At 43.9% G+C, this 24961-nt stretch overlaps 1 protein-coding gene across 2 annotated transcripts in view; it reads left to right on the top strand.

Annotated features, from left to right (window-relative positions):
- Positions 1-24961, top strand: part of DENND2D (DENN domain containing 2D) — a 637596-nt gene that overhangs the window by 97278 nt on the left and 515357 nt on the right. For both annotated transcript variants that reach the window (XR_015295991.1, XM_086923088.1), the window contains exon 3: positions 13037-13149. Coding sequence is in view for 1 of the 2 variants with exons in the window: in XM_086923088.1 (XP_086779214.1) it covers positions 13037-13149 (113 nt within the window). In the remaining variant the exon portion in view is untranslated. The remainder of the gene's footprint in view (positions 1-13036; positions 13150-24961) is intronic.

Consider the following 24961-nt stretch of genomic DNA (forward strand, 5'->3'; position numbering starts at 1 on the left):
TCCTACATCACTAGTCAATATGTATCATCCGCTTCACACTTCAAGTAGGAGACAGTGTTCTCTTTGAAATCGTGCCTCGCATTCAATCAGCAGGCCTCTAAGTTCACTCATTAAAGAACAAAATCTTCCTCCAGGTAAATAAACTCTAGTGGGTAATTACTCCATGCATAATACGTATTAGTTGTCCCGCAGATTAGCAGACATTAGACCACAATATCAATTCACATTCATATATATTTATATATATATATATATATATATATATATTTAGATGACCCATAAGAGCTACATAGGTTAACTGTCCTAGAAGTTAGTGTGGGGTATAGGGGGGAAGTACTTACTTGCTGTTAGAAATGCGAGGTCCTAATGGCCATAGTAGAGCCATAAACCGAGTGTGACTCAGGAAAAGTAATCCCTCATATCGAGCGGTAAATTCACTTTCACTGTGGCGGTCTAAGAAAGTAACAACATACCATTAACTGAGGATTATCAAGACAGTTTATCAGATGTCAAAGTAATGCGTGCATAACCTCGGCCTGCGCTTTAATAAGGATACCGGTAATGGGGAAGATCTAAACATGCCGGTAGTGAGGGAGGTCCTATTTGATAGTGAAATACCTGGCTAAACCCCAATTAAACTAGCCGTGTGTTCTTTAAAGGGGAAAAGCGGCAGGCTAATCTAGATAAACATGCAATTCAAGATGGGGGTGAATAACAGTGAGAAAAGTGCGGTAAAGTACCGAACCTCACAATAACAAATCCCGCTAGGGTGAAAGTACAAGGCTTACCTGCAAACAAGTACGAAGAGTCCATGGCGGTCTCACCGATCCTGCCGTGTAGGAGAAAAACGTCCTTTCCCGATGTAATTTAATCCCGACACGAGGGGGTGGAGCCGTCATTGCGGGCTCCAGTGTCTAAACTACTAGAGCACTCATAGAGTTTACAAGCCTAACTGCCCTTGTGGAGCCCGGAAGTGGGGAATACAAAGGTTACTCACTTCCGCAGGACAAAACGAAAGAAGCACCTGAAAAAGGTAGTCAGGCATATTAGGCAAGTGTGAGCGGACAGAATAACAAATCTAGCAAACATGGGCAGATAGAATGTAAAAAATGTATATGTTACAGTCAAAGTGTGAAATCCCGCATTCTATAGAATGCCTAGGTAATGTATAGAATGCCTGAAAATACCTGAAAATCGAACGTCAAAGTATGAAATGATTGATATTTTATACATTGCCTAGGCATTGTATACTTTGCCGGATTGTCTGCCGGCAAAGTATATAATACGCCTAATCTCGCCATTTTATTTCCGCCCGGCAATGTGTGAAATCTGGCATTCCATAGAATGGCTAGGTAATGTATAGAATGCCTGAAAATCGAACGTCAAAGTATGAAATGATTTATAATTTATACATTGCCTAGGCATTGTATACTTTGCCGGATTGTCTGCCGGCAAAGTATATAATACACCTAATCCGGCCTTTCTTAGTGTAATAAGTACTTCAATCTCAGTTCTGCTTTCATTGTTTTCCTGTGCTTTATTTCGTAGTTTTGTTCTTTCAGTTTACAAATGCGTATTAATTAATAAAGGCTTCTCATCTTGTGCCCTTTTAACACTTAGCGTAAATGGTACTGGTCATTCTGTATAATGCCTAGGAATTGTATAGAATGCCTAGGAAAAGTATGTAACATTTTCACAAAAAACTTATATTTCCTGGTTTGCCTCTAAACCATCAGGCATTGTATACATTACCTAGGGATTCTATACAATACCGGGATTTCACACTTGGGCTGTAACATATACATAATCCAGATAAAGGGATAAATCTGGAAGGCCCTACCATAAATAAAAATGTAAAGACAAAGTAGACCGGAAGATAAAGGATTAAATAAAGATCAAAAAGATACTTTTATTTCCTGAATCCTGGGCGACGTCAAAAGCTGGTAGATTGAAGGTCCCAAGGTGCTAGGAAATTATTCTGAGTCATAGACGACATCTCAAGCTGGTAGATTAAAGGTTCAGAAATACTGGGATCCTTTTAGAAAAGGGCGTTCTCCCATGGAAGATGTTCATTAAGTCCTTGTTTGGCTGTTTGCAGAGTAAAGCGCCAAAAGACTTCTCTTTTACGTCTGATGGCATCTCTATTGTCAGAACCGGTGTTATTAATTTTCAAAGTATAAGCTATTTGAGGTCAGCGTCCGCATGACCACACGACTTCCAGTGATCTACCAATGGTGCTCCAGGCTGTCCATTCTTGATGGCAGATTTGTGTTCACTGAATCTAACTCTGAATTCTCCGCCTGTTTCCCCCACATAACCAAGGTTACAGGAATCAGGTAGATGACATTAGCAGTCCTACAGTTACTCATGTGCTTGAATCTGTATGTTTGGTTTCCCCATTGGAGGACGTCGGTTACCATAGCGTGACTACAAGCATGGCAATTCCCGCATTTGTGGGTCCCTGTAACCGGATTATTACCGGTAATGGGTGTCTGGATAAAATCTGGTCTAGGGGTACAGATGGATTTGACCAACGAATTGCGAAGATTTTTATTGCGGCGGAACGCAAACATAGGTTTGGAAGAATATTTCCCTATCTGCAATTCAGAATGTCCCAGTTGAAGGTGATAATCTGGCGTAATTTATTGTTGGCACTCCAATGTCTAGTAATAAAGACAATTTTATCTTGTTCCGAGTTGGTCTTCCCCTGGAATAATGATTTGCGGTTGTAGTACTTGGCCCTCTTAAAGGAGTCTCTTATTACTCGTTTGGGATAACCTTGATTGAGTAGTTTGTGTTTAAGAAGATCTGCATGTATACTGTATTTAGCGATAGTAGTGCAGTTCCTCCGGATGCGAAGAAACTGACTGAATGGTATGCTGTCTTTTTGACACCGCGGATGGTAACTTTAGTAATGGAGAAGGGTGTTCCGTGCGGGGTGGTCTTTTTGAAACGCTCTAAGTTCACTCCCCTTGTATTAGTAATATATACAATTTTTTGTATCAGTTGAACTGTTTTGAAGCTTAATTGATCAAAAACGGCTTAACAGATTTACACCAAATCCCAAAAAGCACGCGTTCTGAGTAAAGGTCTAGTTTTCTGCCATATTTAGCATAATTCTGTTAAGCTGCTTTTACTTTATCGCTCCTTAAAATTCCTATTGGTAATTGAATAGGTAAAACACGTTTGCCCCCCCCTTTTCCTTGTGCCTTGCTTCACAGATAGCCCCCCAAAACCTTCCCAAAAGAAGCTGAGGGGAATGGACTTTTTTTCTTTGAAAGTTTTCTGAAGAGTCATCAAACGTTGGTAACAAAACAAAAAAAACGCTCTTCTTATGGAAACTCTGACCTAACAATAACCAGGGCCACTTGAATTATGTGATTGTGTGGCTGCTGCGATTTTCGCATACTTATAGATTTGCCACATAATCTGCTGCACAATCTGCAGATTTGAACAAAAATAGAATTTTGTTTATAGCTCAAACAGTTCAAAAGTTACAAAAAATGCAGCAGCACGTGTTGCAGCACAGCGGAAGGCCTGTTGCAAAAGTTAACTGATCACCTTTCTGTTGCTTATTGCAGTGGCGGTGCGTCCATTGGGGGTGTTGGGGCGTTGCCCCACTAGCCATGGAAGCATTAAAAAATGTATTTTTTAAAATAAATCTGATTGGCGCGCACGGACTCAAGCGGGCTACGGGCCCCGGGACAGTCCGACAGAATCGGGCATCCATAAGGAAGTGGGCCTTGGGGGGGGGGGGGGGAGGGACCCGGGACCCCGGGCACAATATGGGCAGATACTAGGCTGCTCGTAACCAATCCTGGCACAGTGGCGCTGTTAACGCTGCGCCAGGATTGGCTGCTGCAGTAGGATGGTGCCGCGCGTGGGTGTTGGCTGCTCTGCTGAGGGCCGCATTAGTATGGCTAATCACATTTGGCTATATCCAGCCATGTCCAGGTGATTGGCCATTTCCCTACGCTGTCACTGCAGGACGTCCCCGCGCGTGGCGCACCCGTGCTGCACAACTACGAGTGAAACTGAAAGTAGAAGTAGTGATCAGTCGTCGTCGTTGTTGTTGTGTGCCTGCCTGCCTGCCTACAGTCTACTACGGACCGGTCCGGACCGCCTGGTGCTTTGTGTGAGTTTTCCTGTCTACTGCTGCTGCGTCGGTCGGAACGGAAGACATCGAGTAGCAGACCACCAGAGAGAGAGAGAAGTTCCAGATAGTCGACGTCACGGTCACCACCACCACCGCGACCCACGTAAGTTTTTTTACTGTGCCAGGCCAGGCCTCCTCTGACCTCTGCCAGTGCCATCCCTAAGTTAACCAGTCACAGTCAGTGCTATGCTAGGCTAGCTTAGCTTTCTTATCGTTCCTCGCCAGTCAGACAGTGCTGACACCTTTGGGTCAAGTTCGCGCTATATCAAAGTCCGGAAAACAATAATGAACCTTCTCAATATGTTATCATAGCCTAATGCTCTATTTTAAACACATCTCCGATGGGTTTTATTTATGCTGCATTTATTGTTGTGCTTTATATGTTTTCAAGCCAAAGGTATGCGTTTAAAGGGGCGATGAGGCCTTTGGATATGAATTAATTCATAGCAGTCCGAGTAGCACGCAGTACGTCTGCCAGTGCACTTAGCAAAGTCAAAGACAAAGATGACGCACATAGAACCAGGGGTACTCCAAATTAAGTTTGCGGTCAAGAGGTGGGAGTAGCTAATAGCAAAAAGAGCACAAGAACTAAACCTCTTACAATGACCTCAAAGAATTATACAGTTATGGCAGTTAAGTCAATTGTTTATATAAAGGATGCTTCTATTGACACATGTGACTTATCTCATATTAATTTTGTATTTATTCTTCATTGTACAAAAATATATATACTTTTTTTGATTTTTCTGCAGTTTTCATTTATATGACATACATAAATAATACATTTAAATGACAATTGGTATAATCTTGTTCAGGTATCTTATATTTCCTGAAATTGTTGCTCTAAATAGAACCCCATATCAGCAAGTATAAACATGTCAACACATATAAACATTCATTCTAACATACACACACATACTTTCTCATACATGAACAACAATGACAAAATATATAAAAGGTTTTTGTTGCAGGCTTTGTGTTGTAAAATAGTTGTTGTCCAATACAAGACTCCTCGTAGTATGGTATCAATCTATCAGAGATCACAAACAGTACATGTCAGATCGTGGTGCTCTATGTTTAAATTGTTTCCCACATCCAGTTTCTGTATTATTTCAATTTGTCGTTTCTGAGGGTCTTTGTATTCGTACAGCCTACGTACGTTTCGGTGATGTTATATTTGGAATAACCTTCTTCAGGGCCAATGTGGACTAAACAAATGTCAGCAATGATCATAACCTGTGGGGTTCTGAAATTTTAAAAAGTTGTGTCAATATTCAATAGTGATGCATCCTGGAGATGAACTTACACAGAGTGTAATACTATGTTGTCTGACCTTAGTTTTCAGGACACAGTTCACACCAATTTAAGGTAGTACACCTTATATCCCAAAGGTAGAGTGGTTTGAAAAGAAGCAGTTGTGCATTTCAGAAAAGGTAGAAGAGCGAAATAGTTACACAATTTAAGTTTAGAACCTTTATATACCCGCGAATCAAACAGGTAGTATATTGTGATTAGTGTTTTTAGAAAGATAGATAGGCAAGATGTGATGTCTGTTAGGTTATCTCTTAGTGATACACCTTGTCACCTGCCCAAGAGTGTTAGTTTCATATGTGCACAATTGAAAGTAGAATGGGTGTACCTTAATATTTTAAGGCTGCAGAGTAGGAGACTTCTAACATTGGTATTCTCGAGGCGACTATTATTATCAGTTGGTAGTTGTTCTAAGGGGAGATAAGGATATATCTCTGGTTACATATATTCTCTACAGAGGTTCATTATGATAATATTAGGCCACTCAGCTGTCTCTTATTTACCTTAGTGTGGCCACAATCCTGTAAGGTACGATGACAAGTAGGTACGTGGTGACGCTTTGATCTAACACCAGTTTCTCAGAGTTATCCTATAATAATAGAATTTGGAGGAAGAGAGAGATATTGAGCACTCCGTCAGATGTGTGTTAGAACTGATGTCTCTGATGTCTATGGGCTTACCTATTTTGTCGGAGAAAGCAGGGCTCTCTGTATATACTTCAGTATTCTATTACTCTATTTACGAGCTTTGCAAGGCCTCGAGGGGAGACATATATCCGCAATTTAGTCTGTAACGTGAGAGAAATAAATTTTGATCTCATATTAATAATGGTACTAAAAGCGATTCCCTGATGGCAATACATTTAAAGATCATTTTCTATGATTATTTGTAATCAGCTGACCTGGGATTAGATACTTGTAGTGTAGGTTTGGTGAGAGTACTGTTATGGAACAATACCTCATAGAGCAATATGAACAAAACTGGCGTTAGTTACACGTGAGATAGGATAGGGCATAAAGTTTAGGCAATATATAAATAATTGAGTGCATGTGATAAAATATTCACATTGCTCATGGTCGTGATTGTTACTACTGGAGTTCCTGCGCCTAAATTATATGTCATTATTACAGCTGAAGGCACTGGCCTTTACTATGTTTGTCTTGATCCAGTTGGCTATAGGTGTACAAGCCTTATGTCTAACATGGTGTTATTGGTGAGTATTAAGGAGAGGCTAGTCTTGTTAATTGTGCCATAGCGTTACAAGGAACAGAACGTTGGTCTGACGTTTATAGTTGCTGTTATGGCGGTTTGGGAACGATTTATTGCGCAGGGCTATTATGGGGTGAGAGATGTTGTTAATCTATCTTACAAGACGCTAGTCTTTGGATTGCGCTTTAGTACTCATTTTAATCAAAGACCGCTAGTCATACTTCTAAGGCTGCTTGCTAATCGCCAATGCGCGAACACTTACTGTGCTAGAGTCTCTGTCCCATCCTAACGCGGGGTGCCGAACGCCGTGTCTCTGCCACCGACAACTCGGCCGTAGATAGCACGATCTTTATATACTATTGTACTACCAGTGTATCGTCAGGCAGCTGATTGTAATTGACGCGTGCACGTGATGCTTATGACGGCCAATGGGTGTGCATGAGGGTACAAGGTTACACGTAATGAACATAAATGACGGACTAAGGAACCACGATGGTACTTCTAAGATGGCGTTCTGTTCTATATTATGTATGACGAGCTATGAATCGTAAATGACATAAATCTGACTTTCAATATTAGCTGTTGATAATATTAAGTTTTTTTAGCCCACAATCTGCATAGCATATGTTGTATTAGGATATTATGATGCTCTGTTGTCAAAATATTCAAACTTAGGAACCATTTATACCGATGATATATTGGATGGTTAGCTTAAATGGTTAATTGTTGGTCTGTTATAAGATATAGTAAACCAATGGATAGTAAATTAATTGTCCAAGAGATGCGCTAATGTTTCCTCTTGCTGCTAATTACCTAACCAGAACTTTGTCCATATAATGATATCCGGATAGATTATGACGCTATGATCAGACTTGTATGTAAGTCTTTTATTATTATGGGAGATCCATGATGTAGATACTTATTTTAGGGCACTAAAAAATGATTTTAAAGCAACTGAGGTGATCAGTGCAGTCAGTTATGCTGAGGTCTCATGATGCAGATAGTAATAACGAATTGGCACTGAGTGGGTGAACTGCAATTACAATAGGTTACTTTGTGATTATCCAGCAAATTTCCTTGTTTAGCCCATATCGTACCATGTCTAAATGGTAAATCCAGAATGTCTTGCGCTGTTTGCGTAACTTTGTCATATCTTTGCCAGGGATCTGCGATACGCGTTCTAGTATTTGCCAACGCATGTCTTTTTCTGAATGATCGTGCTCGGTGTAGTGGGCTGTTAGGGGGGCATTGATTTTTTGTGTTCTGACTGATGATTTGTGTTCGGAGAGTCTAACTCTCATTTCTCTTGACGTCTCACCAACATATCCGATGCCACAAGGGCATAGGATAAGATAGATTACATTGCTTGTCCTGCAATTCGTCATTTCTTTGAATTTACCTTTTCTGTTTCTATATGACCAGGTGTCACCAGTTATTACTTGGTCACAAGCGTGACATGCCCCACACCTGTGATTACCAGCCGGGAGAGGCTTGCCATCTACTGTGAGTTGACGTGTTTTTTCTCTGGGTCTGTTTCTGCTGTGGACCAATTTATCTTTCAGGTTTTGGTTTCGTCTGAAAGCTATAATTGGTTTTGCCAAGGCTTCATCGGTGTCATATGTATTCAGAATTTTCCAATTCTTGTTTATGACTTGTCTGATCTTATTATTTAGTGTGGAGTGGTTGACTACACATACTATGTTCTGATTTTTAGTCTTGGCAGTATGGCTAAGTAGGGCATCCCTATTGTAGTATTTAGCCCTCTTGAGCGAGCGGCGGACTAGTTTTCTAGGGTATCCTCTCGCCAACAGTCTATCTTGTAATTGATTAGCATGTGTCATGAAGTCTTTGGTAGTAGTACAATTTCTCTTAATTCTGAGAAACTCTCCAAACGGAATAGAATCTTTTTGGCTTGGGGGATGATAGCTGCCATGTTCCAAAATTGTGTTTTTGGCTGTGGGTTTTCTGTATAAGCTCATTGTTATTTCTCCTGCGGTGTTCTTAATCCAAATATCCAAGAATTCTACTTGTGCGTAAGAGGCATTATGTGTGAATTTGAGATGTGGATCTGCCAGGTTGAGCCATTCCATGAATTCTTTGAGGTTTTCTTCGCTCCCTGTCCAAATAAAGAAGATGTCATCGATGAATCGATGCCATCGTGAGACATTTTCGTAAAACGGAGCTAGTTCATTGAAGATGTTTCTCAACTCAAACTCTCCCATATAAATATTAGCTATGCTAGGGGCACAAGATGCCCCCATGCTGACTCCTTTAATTTGATGGAAGAGATTGTCCTCAAATTCAAAGAAGTTGTTGTGTAGAACTATCTCTAAGCACTGTAGAATGAACGCATCAGGTCTTGTTCCCGGTGTCCTAGCAAGGAGTGCTGCCACCGCTACCATTGCTAGGTCCTGGGGTATATTAGTATAAAGTGACTCAATGTCACAGGTGACCAATAGTTGTGTGTCTTCATTAAAAGCAGTTTGTTCTAGTATATTTATCATATGTCCTGTATCTTTAATATAAGATTCATATGTGGTGGTTAAGGGACATAGGAATGTGTCTAGGTATTTAGATAGTGGTTCAGTTAGAGAATTGATAGACGCTACTATGGGTCTTAATGGGGGATCAATGCTGTTCTTGTGGGTCTTTGGTACACCATAGATAGCTGGTGTGATGGGGTTGGTTTTAATTAGGAAGTCCATTTCTTTGTTGCATATATAACCGTCTTCAAAAGCTTTGTGTACAGTTTTTTCTATGTGTGCAGATAGTACAGTGAGGGTACGTCTGTTTGCTTTTCTGTAGTGCTCATCTACATTCAACATATCTTTGATTTTGTTTGAATAATGGATGGTATCCATCACTACTATACCTCCTGCTTTGTCACACGGGTTGATTGTGATTTCTGAGTTGTCTTGTAACTGTTTAAGAGCTAATCTCTCTTGGTCACTTAGATTCTTATTAGAGCAACAATTTCAGGAAATATAAGATACCTGAACAAGATTATACCAATTGTCATTTAAATGTATTATTTATGTATGTCATATAAATGAAAACTGCAGAAAAATCAAAAAAAGTATATATATTTTTGTACAATGAAGAATAAATAAAAAATTAATATGAGATAAGTCACATGTGTCAATAGAAGCATCCTTTATATAAACAATTGACTTAACTGCCATAACTGTATAATTCTTTGAGGTCATTGTAAGAGGTTTAGTTCTTGTGCTCTTTTTTGCTAAAGACAAAGATGACACCAGCTGCAGGTTATTAAACAAGTGGCTCATTACCAGGCAGGGCCAGAATCGAAGGTCATCACACTGGTTAAATGTTAGATCACAAATCTTCAATTACTGCTGAATTGTATTGACGGCACAAAAGCTTTTATATTCAATCAGCAACCTCTTACTTCTGTAAAACCTGCCAGTTTCTCAGCCCTCACATGCACCGGCTAACTGGTTGAAAAAAAAAAAACCTGCCTCAGCAGTAAAGCGTTGGCGACGAAGCCGCCAGGGACATTTCCTGAATACTGACAAGGATTTGATGCAGTGCTCCAGGGTCAGGTGTGAATCCCCTTCAAAGGAGATCGTTTGTTCATCAGAAACAGCCGTGAATCTATAGTGCACCCAACACATTAAGGACGTGCATTTTTAAATTAACATTAGTTTACCTCCTCTATAAGTTTATGCTCTATCGTCGTTTTTTGATGTATTTGCTGTATTTATTTATTTGTTTAGATTAAGCTTATGCATTTCCTGGAAGAGTGAATTACTATGGGCGCATAAGAAAACAGCAGATTGAAAGCAAGACGGACGTGCTATTTATGAAACGTTAAAGTTTTAGGGATATTGGTTTTGCCTAAAGGCATTTTAGAGTTGCGTCTGATAGTACCAGTTCAGAGAGCTAAAGATGTAAATACGGGGTGGCTTCACAGTGTTCAATCAGAGTACGGCACCTTGGAATAACATAAATGGTATGAGTTGTCAGAGAGAATAAAATATTTTTCGACCCATTCATAAATACATAGTATATGCATTAACGCATGCAATGTATGCAGCTGAGGCTTCACTGACATGTTTTTGTCTTATTTGTGGGTGAGGGAAAAGCTCCAGACACACATCCAAAGAAGAACCTACTGAGCAGTGGCGGTGCGTCCACTCTGTATTCCAATATATATTTTTCTTTGGAATGTTATTGTTTACTGTAGCTACAGTTTGTATTATAGGACAATTATCTGGTAATTGTGTGCTGATTTTTTTCCAAACCTAGTTGTCCGTGCTTCTATGCACTATCATATGGGGATGTGTAGTGTGCACAATAAATTCTGTTGTATTGCTCTAATTCTCTCTCCGGAGCGGAGGGCTCCACATTCCAGAATGTATGTTTAAATCATGGAATATGGGCTCAGCTGAAGGAGGCTTTGTCAAACCGGCCACTAAAGATGCTTTTACCTATTATTGTGGCTAGACCAGTTATTTACTAGAGCGGTGCGTCACTGTCCAGTTTTGCGTTGCAGCTGCAGGTTTTTAGAAGGGTAAGTTTATTGGTGCAATGCTTTGTGCTGCTTGCAACACTCTGCGGCACGCGAGCACCCATGCGGAGCCTTAATAAAGTTTCTTTCCTTCAGTCTTACTTGATGTGTGTTTACTTTCTCGCTCCTTTTCTCTTATGTACTTTAAATCTTTCTTATGAGGCTGTGTGTGGAGTAGTCTTTGGAAACCATCCGATGTTTTGTGCCTTTGGTAAACCGAGATCCCCATGGGGAGGAGCTTGTTCTGTTAAGGAGCCCTGTGCATCCATCCATCCATTCATGAACAGACATGATAATATATTGCCATTTGCTGATCTAGTGTCAAGTGTATTTTTGCAGCAGGAGAAATGGCACAAGAAACTGTAATTGCATTTTACACTGTTTTAAGAGAATGATTGTATGCAATTGATTAATCTGAACAGGTACACCTAAAGAGATTTGATATGTAAGTAGAACATTCCGAGTTTGTGATTGCACAAACTACACCTTTAGCAGCCAAGATGAAATCAAGCGATATCCTGGTTTGTAAAGTTGCAGTTTTTGAGCTTCCAATTAGTCCTAGATCAACACAAGGGTGATTGCATTCAAGGTCGCTACATCTTCTAATACCTTGGCCAGTTGTTGGAATTTGTAGGATAAACAGTCTTACTCCAGAAGTAGGAAAAAGAGTGGCGAAGAAGCAGGCAGTCTCAGAAACATTTCAGAGCAGTCCCTTATGGAGGAGATGAAGTTTGGCTGTAGAGTGTCTTATAGCAGATGCAACATAAACAGTATAACAGGATCCTGGACAGTCCTTTTTTAATCAGAAAAGGGTCCAGTTACTGCATATTAGAAATGCTGCAGGCCGATTATGTAGGTGCAGGCTGAGGGCATGGAGTACACTTGATGGCAGTTTTAAGAAATAAGTGGACAGGCTCACAATCCAGTTAAGCAGAGTAGGAAAAGTCACATTCACTACGGCCACAAAACGTTCCTGTAATTTTTAGTTTAATAGACCAGTCCTTAAGCGGTGCCCCCTAGAAGAAGGAAGTGACGTTTGTTGGTGAGGACAATAGAAGCCTTCAGTTGAGAGAGGTATATGGGCAGTTGTCATATTCAAAGGAGTAGCGCCATCCAGTACATGTCAGTGCTTTGTGCATCTCCACTGAAAGAGATAGGAGCCAGGGGCACTCCTCCCTTGAAGTCATTGGGCAAATGGGCACAGACCTAGCTCGAAGAGAGTAAGTTTCTGCTTGTCCTGCTCCAGGAAATGCAGCACAGAATTGACACAATAGAGTGTGTGTGTGTATTGGAAGTGGGCAGCAGACAAAGTGGTCTTGATTTCTTCACACCTTATGTCCGACGCTTCTAAACACAGCCACATGGTGAGCCAACCAACAAGGTTCTAAGCAAAGAGCTCTGCCCAGACCCATTAAGGGTTCAGGTAGCTGGGAGTCATGTGTCTCACCATCGAGGGCTGTCGGGAAACTAGAAGCAGGGTTCAACACCGTACATCTTATTAGTGTTATATGAGAGGCAGACAGGAACAGAATTTTCATATATATTGTGAATGTCTTGACATGGAAGAATGTTGAGTTTTGGTGGTCAATAACAGTGCATCTACAGCTTGAGGTACAGCAACCGTATGGGGGACTCCAACGCGAGATTTTCAGAGGCTTCCACTAAATGGGTGGCTTTTATTTGATTTAGATTCATTACACACCCTCAGGTGACCGAAGAGTTTCTGACATGCATGTGAAATGCAAGACATATTTGTACAGTTTACCTATAAAGTCTTCATTGATATCTTTGATTTCAGCTAAGAAATGTGCTTATTTTTTATTTCTTAGAGAGAAAATCTGTTAAAATTTCAAAAAGAAGAAGAGGAGAGACTGCTAAATGCAATTCCATTGTTTAGTTTTCCAGATGGCAATACCTGGGCACCGCTCTCTGAGTATACAAGGTACATTTTTGTTTTAGCCATTACTTTGTTTCATCTATTTTTTGCTTGTTTGGTCTCTTTTGCGGTGAGAACAAAACGAAACGGTTTAGTACAGGACTGCAGATTGAATCTTTGAGTTTTCTTTTTCTGCGTCATCTGCTGAAAGAACCGTAAATTGTAGATCACATGACTGTGTTGTTGTTCCTGTTCTTTCTTTATCTAGAAACCATTACTTATTAGAACATTTCACCCACTGAGGGTAGAATGTTCTAAATTACAAAGGGAGACACAGAAGGACAAAAATGGGAATGTTGAAGGCTTAATTATACCTGTCATTATTAGCCCAGGGCCACTTCATTGTCTTCGATGGAGTGCCCAGCATTTTAATTTTCTAATATTTTAATAATGAGTACGATCGCATCCCATTAACAGTAAGGACATAATTCAGGTTATAGCAGTATCATAGCAGCATCCTTAAGGAGAAGGTTTCACCTGAAACCTATCTAAATCAGAATACAATCAAATAAACAGTAATAAAACAGTTAAGTGCAAAGATGGTACTGTGTTCCAGTTAACAGTCTAAAGATAAAGCTGAAGGTCTAGTGTATTGATGGTTTGAGGGGAGAGTGGAGGGATGAAAGGAAAAGGACACATTAAAAAATGACAAATTCGTTTAAAAAGGGAAAAAGCAATCGAAGAACAATACGTGCAGTAGTGACTGTATAGCAATTAATGAATGTAGTGCCCATAAAAATTATGAATAAAAAGTACCAGAAGTGCTTCAAGTGAAGCAGTTAATAAAACCATTCGCGAAAAAATATCCAGTCGTGCAGGAGACTGGGTGAAGAGCCTCCTCTAAGAGGCAAAACGTGTCTCATCATGTTTAACCCGTTCCGCGTTGGCCGACGGGAGTACTACCTGGCTGGTGCTGGGAACGACCGGCACTGGCGTGGAACATTCGAAGCAGCTATGTGTTTAAAGTGAAACCAGATACAGTCCGATATATGGTGCACTTTTTTTTAGTTTTTAAATCAGTCATTCTTCGGAAGCCATCAACATCAATTCTTTAATTGATTCCTCAAATGTTGGTGGGTGTGCATACTTTTCTTTCTTCAGTGTACATAATGTAGCCTCTTCCAGTTCTGTGGCAAACAGTCTCTTGCAGTGGGGTGTCATACTTAGAAAGCCGGAGATGTCCTGGAGCATGTTTGATTACAAGTATTTCGTCAGGCGCCAACGAGTATTCTGGGATGTGAGTGGGGGGGCCATAATGATGTCTTGGAGGGAGGGGGGGGCGGGAGGGGCAATGATTTGCCTAATTTCTAAAGTCAGGGAATCTTGATAGAGCAGGACAATTTGTTCTTCTCTTAGCACCACAATTTTGTGGCAGAACGCCCTCTACGCGGGAGCCCCGACCAAGCTCATCAAACGACTACAAGGCATTCTCGACATACCACGCCATGGCCACATCACCCCCTACCTGAGAAACCTGCACTGGCTCCCGGTCAACAAGAGGATATCCTTCAAGCTCCTCACCCCGCACACAAGGCACTCCACAAGACCGGCCCAGCCTACCTCAACAGACGGCTCTCCTTCTACATCCCCAACCGCCAGCTACGCTCCTCCGACCTCTCACTCGCCATCATCCCGCGCATCCGAAGAACAAACACCGGTGGGAGTACCTTCTCCCACCTCGCTACCAAGACATGGAACACCCTCCCACTGAGCCTACGACAGACCCAAGACCTGCTGACCTTCAGGAGGATACGCAAGACCTGGCTGTTGGATCAGTAGCGGCCCTCCCCCAGCACCCTGAGACCCTCCCGGGTACGTAGTGTGCTTTACAAATGATTGATATGCTTTTTTTAACCCCTTGAATGCTGCCGCGATTCTGCGCCTGTGCGGCACATTCCGATCGCGGGTGCGGTCATGACGGCCCCCAGCCGTCATCAGCACACGAGCACTGTAGTGCATGACGGCTGGGGGCCGTCATCAGCATACAAGGGGTTATAGTCAGGTCACACCGCAGTCACACCACAAAAAAGATGGTGCTTGTAAACATAAGTAAACACGCTAAAATCAAATACACATTAATGTACATTGTTTTCGTAAACTACACAGAATAACTAAAATGGCGTATCTAGGCACTTTTGGTACAGAATTATATCCATCTCTTTGTGTTTACAAACCACCTTCTGCCTACATCTCTTTTATGAATGCATATGCAAAGCGAGGCACAGCTGGTGGTGGTGTAAGGCCCACCAGCTGCTAGCGGAATGAGACTTTATACAGCGCAGCAGTTTAGTTTTAAATAGCATTTCTTTCTCTAGTGACGTGATGTCACTGAGAGACAGGCCTGTGGTAATGAGCATTCGCAGTACTTACTCCATTGTGCGCTCTCGGCTGATCCATAAACATTTTAAATGGGCATGAAGGAAACTATGCTGTTTTGATGAAATGTGTCCATGATACTGAGTTTAGTAATAGTTGGTATTTTAAAACTCTGAATGGTGTTACCCATACTATTGTGTGAATTGAAAGGGTATTTTGCAAAATGGGTTCTTTCTTGCACACCAGCTTACATTTATAAGCCAAAAATGAAGAGAGATGAAATTGATAACAAGCGTTCTACTATTCCGTATTCCCACACTTTTTCTGATACAAACTTCATCTCTCTTGTGTGGCTGGGTCTATCACCCGTGACAGAAAAGGGCCCAAAATGCAGTGTGTAGATACCAATATTTTAACTGGAAAAGTGACCCCTATTGGTAATGTGGGAAGCTGCAGTATATGGGCTTGGCCGCTACCCAGGGAAACCCACCAACCCCAGACATTTCTGAATTAGACACTCAGGGGAGCCCAGGGTGGTGTAACATGCATTGATTCCACTTCGATTTGTTACCCCAAGGTACTGCAAGCCTGAACCTTTGGCTGAAATCAGGCATTTTCCTCACATTTCGAGAAGGGAAGGTTCATTTACCTGCAGGGATCCACCAAATTCATACCACTCTGCATGCTCACACCTCTCCCTATAAAAATGATACCCAATTTTTGTGGCTGTGTCTAACACTGATGACACAAAAGGCCCCAAAAAACAATGTGGAAATATCAAGATGTATTCTGGAAAAGGGACCCATTTTGACGATGTGGGTAGTTGCAGTTTTTGTGCCCGGACTCGGTCGCCGCTCAGGAAAACTTGGAACAGCCTTTTCTAGACACCTGAAGGAATCCAGTTGGTGTGACTATTTTCTTACCAGAATTCCCTGTTAACCTTAAATATTGGCTAACATTTGGCATTCTCCTCATTTCTATAAGGGAATGTTTTGGAATATGCAGGGATCCACACAATTCCTACCATCAGGTGTTCCCACACTTCTCCTGAAAAAAAAGAGTACCTAGGGGAAGACCCCCTCTCCCAATCTGTGCCCAGGGTGGGCAGAAAGACTATTGGGCTGTTATGGGGGTATTAGTAGGATTTCTATTAGGGAACAGATTGGGGCTAAACCCCTCCAATTTGTCCTTGGGGCCAGAAAGACTGGTTGTTTATGTTGAGGGGGAACAGTCTGAAGCCTGGAAGGGCTACCCTTGCCCCTTCTTTTTCTATCCCTGGTTTCTACTGGGCTTTCTGCCAATCGGAGGTGAATATTGGGTAGAAACACACCTAAACTGCCCCCAGGAGGCAGATGACAGTCGGGTCTGTTACGGTGTGGGACACAACCTGAAGCCTGGCCAAACCACCCTACCCTTTTTCTTTCAAAAACAAATAATATCCTTGGTGTCGAATGGGCTTTCGGCCCCCCACCAGGGCAGATAAAACACCCCATATGCGGCTCTCTGGAGGGGCTGAAGGTTACCTCTTCTTGCTCTTTTCTGTTTTTGGGTCTCTACTTTTGAATGGGTTAAAGACTCTCCAACGTGCTTCCTTTAGTGGCAAAAAGACACCCCAGTCGCCTCACCTCAGGGAGGCAGAAAGTCTGATGTTTTGTTTTGAGGAAGTCTTGCCAATTGCCTAAGTGTGTTGCTCGTGCTCCCAAACTAATCCCATGTGTCCATTGGGTAGATCTAAACCAGGTTTACAGTTGACTTAATACTTAGTGTACCTATTTTTCATGACCACACTGGCGCATCCCAATTAAGAATGGGTATTTGTCCCAGACAATGAAAAATAGTGGACTAGATGTGGGCAGGATGGACCATCATTCCAGGATGGTTTGGTGGGGGCAGATCTGTTCCCTGCCACACTTCTATTTCAAAGGCCTTGCCTCCAGCACACACAAGAAAACTTTACACCAGTCTTTTTCCCCACCAGATGTGGGGGTAGCCTAGACTATTCCCCACTGCAAAGTCTGGCTGGCATCTGGTATAAATATTTGACCCTCAGTCCAACACAACTCCTGGACATGTGGAAGACTTCAGAAGGACTGTATGGATCCCCAGAGCACTGCCCTGCTACCAGAGGGCTGCCCTGCAGCTTGAAGCCTGCCCTGCTGCTAGAGGCATGTCTTGGCGCTTGAACCCAGGACTATCAGAGTGACTCCAAAGGCTAGTCAGCTGGCCTCCTGTGTGAGCTACGGGGACGTAGCAAGCTCCAGAGAACCCTGCACCTGGCCTCTGCTGAGTGAGTCCTAGTATCCCAATTGGTGCCTCCCAGGGCCTGGACCCTTAGAAGTGGTGTTAAACGTACTCCTCCTTGCCGAACTGTGGGTTCCACCACAACCGACTCCGCATGATGCAACTCGACGCAGGACTCCGCATCGGGGTCCCTTGCAGCTCCTGAATGGCAGCCTCATCACAACTTACGCAGAGAGACACAACACAACACAACACAGGACCTCACATCGTAGCCCTTGCAGCTCCCCATCGGAACCCACAGGTCTTGCCTTAGGAGCATGACATCAGAGCTCACTTCTCCAATTTTGGCTACCAGGGCTGCCCTGGACTGTGTGATTGCCGCAATACGTGCTCCATTGTCTGGGATTCCATATTGTGCGCCCCCTTGTTCAGTTGCCGAGGCCTCTGATCCGGTATAACGATATAACGTGCTCTGTTTAGCAGAGCCTCCTGTCGTCTTATGGTTCGTCATCATAGAGCCCAGGCGCTAAACCAACAAGATGACAGCAGTATAGGCCTCCAGGCAGGACTCCAGACCAAGCTGTTTCAATAGAGTCAGGGCGCGCAGGCTCTCCCTTTCGTGGTCTCTCTCTGCGATGTCTAGTTCCATCTCAAAGTCTTCTGAGGAATTAGGACACTGGTGGAGACCTCCTGCCCACAAGCTACATCGAGTGCTCACCCGGCCAACAGTCATATCCCCCCCCCCCCCCCCCCCGGGGGGGGGGGGGGGGATAGCAGCAGTATAGGCCGATGACAGCAGTATAGGCCTCCAGGCAGGACTCCAGACCAAGCTGTTTCAATAGAGTCAGGGCGCGCAGGCTCTCCCTTTTGTGGTCTCTCTCTGCGATGTCTAGTTCCATCTCAAAGTCTTCTGAGGAATTAGGACACTGGTGGAGACCTCCTGCCCACAAGCTACATCGAGTGCTCACCCGGCCAACAGTCATATCCCCCCCCCCCCCCTATCGTGCGACCCACCGTCCCCTAGCACTCCGTCAAACCGGCTGAGGCACCACTCCCCACTGTCTGCACAGAGTCTGACTTCATGCCGGGACTCCGCCGTCTGCTCCCGCCAGGCATGGATATACCCTGAGGGTCGTACACCAGCCACAGGAGCTTTGTACTCTGAGCAGGATTTACCTCCAGTAGCCCAGAGTTTGACTCCACTCACCCCCCTTTTCAAAAGTACTGCCGGTGGCCGATCGGGACTACCCTCTGCTGCACAGGGCCCTATACAGCGTGCAAAGCACTCATCCACCGTGGTCCCACAAGCAGTGCTGCCTCTCCACCACTATTGCAGCTCCCCTCTGTTGCTATCCGGGGTAATATGTCAATAGGCTCGTGTCATACTGTGCTTTAATGTTTAAACCTCTTTGCCTCACAGCCACCAGTATCAACTCACTGGACTTACACGACTCCTCGGCGGCAGTTCCACATCTGCTCCGCAAGCCGCTATCAGTCGCCGCCCAGGAGACGAGACCTCATGCACCGGCCTCCAAACCCCAAGGAGACAGCAATGCTGCAGCCACAGCTCAGTGGGACACCGTCCTGGCCCCGATTATTTTCACGAGAGAGCCCGGCCCACCAGGATCCCGCTGGATGCCCCCCTCTCGCGGCCCGAGCCGGCCGCCGAGTTCATTAAGACCATTGGCTGCATTCTGGAAAATGAATTTCCTCCAGTATTAGAAGAGCTGGGAGGGGCAGCTGCCCAGGGCACCCTGAAAGCTCTGGTTTCTAGGGGTACTACTCCCAATAGGAGAGTATGGAGGCCCAGGTAGAGGGTAGAAAGTGGATACTGTCCACATCAGGAAGACCTGCGGATCAGAGGTTGAAGCTGGTCAGATGGCCAGAAATGTTGAGATGCACATGGATTCATTTAATTCTGTGAGTAGCAGAATAGTGGGGCTCTAAATGTCTACTTTATGTCACCCTTATGATGCCGTCAGTGGTTGTAGAGTCTCAGATATGGGCTCATGTATAAGCTTAATATTGTAGAGGAAAAAAAAGGGAGGTCCCCTGCTGGTCCAATCGGGGACTGGGGAAAGTACTTGAAACAAAAAAGTCCCTAACAGTAAAGTTTTATCAGACTGTGAGACCGACTATTCAGCAATGCTGGTGGTCAAGAAAGGGCACAAATCAAAAAGGAATAATGCTACAATGTCAAAAGTCAATACTAACATAAAAAATACAATTAAAAATTAACAATAACAAATAGTATATTACAAAGAGATGTTTATTAAATACAATTATGTACATATATCATAAAAACATTTCATTAAAAATACTCATCATTGTGGAAAAACAATAGTCTATGCAGCGTTATGTTATTCGATAAACACCTTCAGGACAGTTTTTCTAGATAGTGAAAAACATACAATTAATATCTTTTTTTTTTTTTAAACATCTTAAGGAAACTGACATTGAGCTTATTATTGAAAAGCAACATTTCTTTTTTTGTTCCTTATAATGAAACATCTCAGTTACTCAAAATGACCGCCAACACAAAATACAAACAATTTAAACAATAATCGTTAGATATGACATAACACTAGTCACAATTGCATTATTGTCTACAAGGCATTGTCAACTCGCTTACATAGGAAAGTTTCATACCTACAACTACATATCTAACCACGTCAGAGGTGATGATAGACTTCCATTTATCTACCACTTCTGGTGATTAAAGTCGTTGGAATTAAAAACACGAAATGAGAGGCAAATGATGACCTTCTCAGGTGATTCGACCTTTGGTAGGAAAAGAAATGTAAATTTCATCTACTGGTTGCACTCAAATGGTTTATAGCGATATAGCATTATAGGAACCTTACTAAATATAAATATTGTACCTTATAATGCAAGATATTCACAGTGTAGGTATGTACACTGGAGCCACCGTGGATTTATATATTCGATGTGCTGCAAAGAATGATAGTGAATATTCATTATTCACTGTGTGATGGAAGTTATGCCCGAAGGTTACAATTCAAAGTTACCAGAACTTACCCAATAAAATTAGATGAAACCAACCCTGCTGGCGTGATTGGATTGCTGGTATTAAGCTGATGTGCTTTCATAGGGGTGCGTCAACCCAGCTGTGGGTTCATAAACGTCCACCTTGTATGGCCTTTGATTGACCACCTACAAATAAATTACATTTTGTATAATTTGCGTTTTGTTTTAAAAAAGGTTTGCTGGCATGGCTACCCTGATTCTTAGGCCTCGTGCTGTATTAAATCTTTACCTTTGTATATTTACTGAAGATAACTATTTCTGTCTTTCATGAAATTATCGTTATAATGTGATTAAACGTAACGCTTTCGTATTAGTCGCAATGCACTACCCTACGTCCAACCAAGATGGATCGCACACCACTAGCCTCTCCTCCGGGTCGCCCCTTGGCACTCTGGTACATGTAGTGCATGTAGATGGACGAGTAAAAAGTAGTTCACCACAGTTGGTGCGAGTAGTTAATCATTATCCCCAAGTTCTCTGGACCCGAGACATGGCCCGGGTTTCGGGACAGTTTCCCTCGTCAGCAGAGCAGTGTTTGGGGTGGATGAGAAGGCCGCCAAGTAACCGTCACAGGCCCTGATGCCTCTCCGGCGTGCAGGTGCGTCTCCAAGAGCTCGTCAGCTCCGGGCTCACGGGAGCCGTTTAAGTACAACCAAGATGGATCGCACACCACTAGCCTCTCCTCCGGGTCGCCCCTTGGCACTCTGGTACATGTAGTGCATGTAGATGGACGAGTAAAAAGTAGTTCACCACAGTTGGTGCGAGTAGTTACTCATTATCCCCAAGTTCTCTGGACCCGAGACATGACCCGGGTTTCGGGACAGTTTCCCTCGTCGGCAGAGCAGTGTTTGGGGTGGATGAGAAGGCCGCCAAGTAACCGTCACAGGCCCTGATGCCTCTCCGGCGCGCAGGTGCGTCTCCAAGAGCTCGTCAGCTCAGGGCTCCCGGGAGCCGTTTGAGTACAACCAAGATGGATCGCACACCACTAGCCTCTCCTCCGAGTCGCCCCTTGGCACTCTGGTACATGTAGTGCATGTAGATGGACGAGTAAAAAGTAGTTCACCACAGTTGGTGCGAGTAGTTACTCATTATCCCCAGGTTCTCTGGACCCGAGACATGGCCCGGCTTTGGGCCGACGGGCTCTTGGAAGACGCACCTGCATGCCGGTTCTGGCATCGAAGCCTTTGACTGTTGTGTGGCAGCCTTCTCTTCCACCCCTAAACAATCTTTCTCTACTGATGAGGGAAGTCATCCCGAAACCTGAGACATGTCTCGGGCGATATCCTAAAACCCGGGACATGTATCGGGTCTAGAGATTCATCAGTCCTACAAGTACCGACTTGCACCCACCTGGGTGATCCACTGAAGCACTGCAAGTACCAGAGTCCCGAGGGGCGATCCGGAGGAGGGGCTAGCGGTGTGCGCTCCATTTATGACGAAACACAATATGGCTCCCTTGAGCTTTGGGCCGACGGGCTCTTGGAAGACGCACCTGCGTGCCGGTTCTGGCATCGAAGCCTTTGACTGTTGTGTGGCGGCCTTCTCTTCCACCCCTAAACAATCTTTCTCTACTGATGAGGGAAGTCATCCCGAAACCCGAGACATGTCTCGGGCGATATCCTAAAACCCGGGACATGTATCGGGTCTAGAGATTCATCAGTCCTACAAGTACCGACTTGCACCCACCTGGGTGATCCACTGAAGAACTGCAAGTACCAGAGTCCCGAGGGGCGATCCGGAGGAGGGGCTAGCAGTGTGCGCTCCATTTATGACGAAACACAATACGGCTCCCTTGAGCTTTGGGCCGACGGGCTCTTGGAAGACGTACCTGCGTGCCGGTTCTGGCATCGAAGCCTTTGACTGTTGTGTGGCGGCCTTCTCTTCCACCCCTAAACAATCTTTCTCTACTGATGAGGGAAGTGATCCCGAAACCCGAGACATGTCTCGGGCGATATCCTAAAACCTGGGACATGTATCGGGTCTAGAGATTCATCAGTTCTAAAGTACCGACTTGCACCCACCTGGGTGATCCACTGAAGAACTGCAAGTACCAGAGTCCCGAGGGGCGATCCGGATGAGGGGCTAGCGGTGTGCGCTCCATTTATGACGAAGCACTACCCTACGTCACCAGCACTAAAAAACGAGTGCAGTAGAGATGAAATGTTAGGGCTTATATTTATCAAAAGTATTGTTATCTGTAGTGTCCCCACTCAATACGGTTACATCAAGACACCATGCGGGGTCTGGAAAGGACTTATCCGTTCAGTGGTTAAGGTTGCTTTTACAGGCAATCATTCAGATAGTACTAACGTGGTGCTACCATATACATTACGGCAGTGTTATGGGGCTAAATTGTACTTGATAAAACTCCCGTTCGTTCTGCAACCAATAGCATGTTTAATAACGCTGCATAATGAAAAAATATATGAATGAATAAATATTTTCAATCGAAGATGGTCGGGTAACCAAACCGCGTATGTAACAATAACTAAAGGTTTAATTATTGATGTAAGAATTTAATGTGATATTAATAATGTTGTCAAACGTAGATGTTCAAAAACGGGGATATGGCTATAACTAAGGTTTTAATTATTAATGTAGGTACCCATCTTTATATAGTACGGCATTTAATGCTGATTGCGGTGTTCGCCGCTAAACATATTTGTTAAGCTTAGTATTGATCATTAACAGGATACATTAAGCAGTTTCAAGCAATTTCCTTAGATCATCAATAAGCAATGATAGTCAATTTCAAACATATGATGAGCAATGAATAGCAAACCCAAACAGCCCCTCTGCTGCAGGCTCTCAGCTGGATCCCCGTTCTAGTGCTCACAGGAGCGGGAGAGAGCACGAGGGCCGGGGAGGCAAAAGTGGAACGGTGAGGGGCCCGTGTCAATCCCCTAACGGGGCGGGGCGGGGTCAATGAGCAGGCAGCCGAAAAGCACAGGACAACACAGGACAACACAGGGAGGCGCTAGAGGGCGCACTGCGGAATGGCTGGCTAGAAAGGCAGCTCCACCGGACGGACGCATGATCTAGCAAGAATCCTGTGTCTCAGGCATCAATCACGGGTGAAATTGGTGTAATATGCAGTCGGTAGGTGCCAGGAAACGATCGGCTCTGACTGCGACCAGATCCGCTGCCTGTATGCGGTGAAAATAGACAATTGAACGGGCTGAGACACTGGCAGATGACTGGTAAGATGGCGGCCCCCATGATGAGAGAAAGCGCGAGCGGCCACTGAGAATTCACCGGCGGTGCAAATAACTGAAGGTGCGGCCGCTAATGAGAACTTGAAGCTCGAAAGCGGACAATATTTTGGTCGCTGAGCAACGTTACCGCTCTTATTTACTGCCACTAAGATCGCTCCTGCCATGTCAGGTCGGACTGCCTAAAATGACGGCGCCCATCGCAACGGCGCGAATCTAGAGCTGCATCGCGGGAGATAACAACTGTACTTGGAGCACTTACCACATAAATCGTGTGTGCTAGACAGCCGGCTCCTCTGAGAATATGGGCAGAGACTCATTAAGCATCCCAGCCTTTGAGTCCAGCTCTGTGAAGCTCCTGGCTCTGTGAAAATATCGCCCATATCTCACAACAAGCTGCAGGGAAGATAAACACAAAGAATGCCTACCATCACGCTGCTTACATATGTGCCTGGATGCTATTACACACATTGCCTTAAAATGTTGTTGGCGCGGCCTGGCGCAATACTCAATGATGTGCACTCTGTTAGTGCTACAGCTGTAATAGGAAGTGCAAGCGGCCATTTTGCGCATGCTGCGGACGAGTGCTACTAGTTTACAGCTTTGACTAAATGATACCCCATTTGGGCTGTCCTACCTATGTTGGGGCTGAGTGCACTACAATATTCTAAGTACTTAGACCTGCATGAAGGTGTTCCTGCTTGCTCTGGGAATCTGAAGAGGCTGACCTGAGTGAGGTTCCACTTCCTGCTTCTAAACTACTCATACACCCCAAAGTAACTGAGGCATATCGGCACGACAGGCAGACACATCACTGTATTTAGCCACCTCATTAAACCACGCACGGACCTGCCAGATTTACACTCATGTCTGCGTGATGTTGATGGTCTGATGATTGTGCTGTTTTTAAAATGTGACGTTTTGCTTACTCATCAAAGCACTGAGGGGACTCTAGAATTTAATTCAGCTGCTGTTTGGGGATCGTCACTTGCACTCTAATC

This window comes from Lissotriton vulgaris, chromosome 5, assembly GCF_964263255.1.
Source record: "Lissotriton vulgaris chromosome 5, aLisVul1.2, whole genome shotgun sequence".
Lineage (NCBI taxonomy): Eukaryota > Metazoa > Chordata > Amphibia > Caudata > Salamandridae > Lissotriton > Lissotriton vulgaris.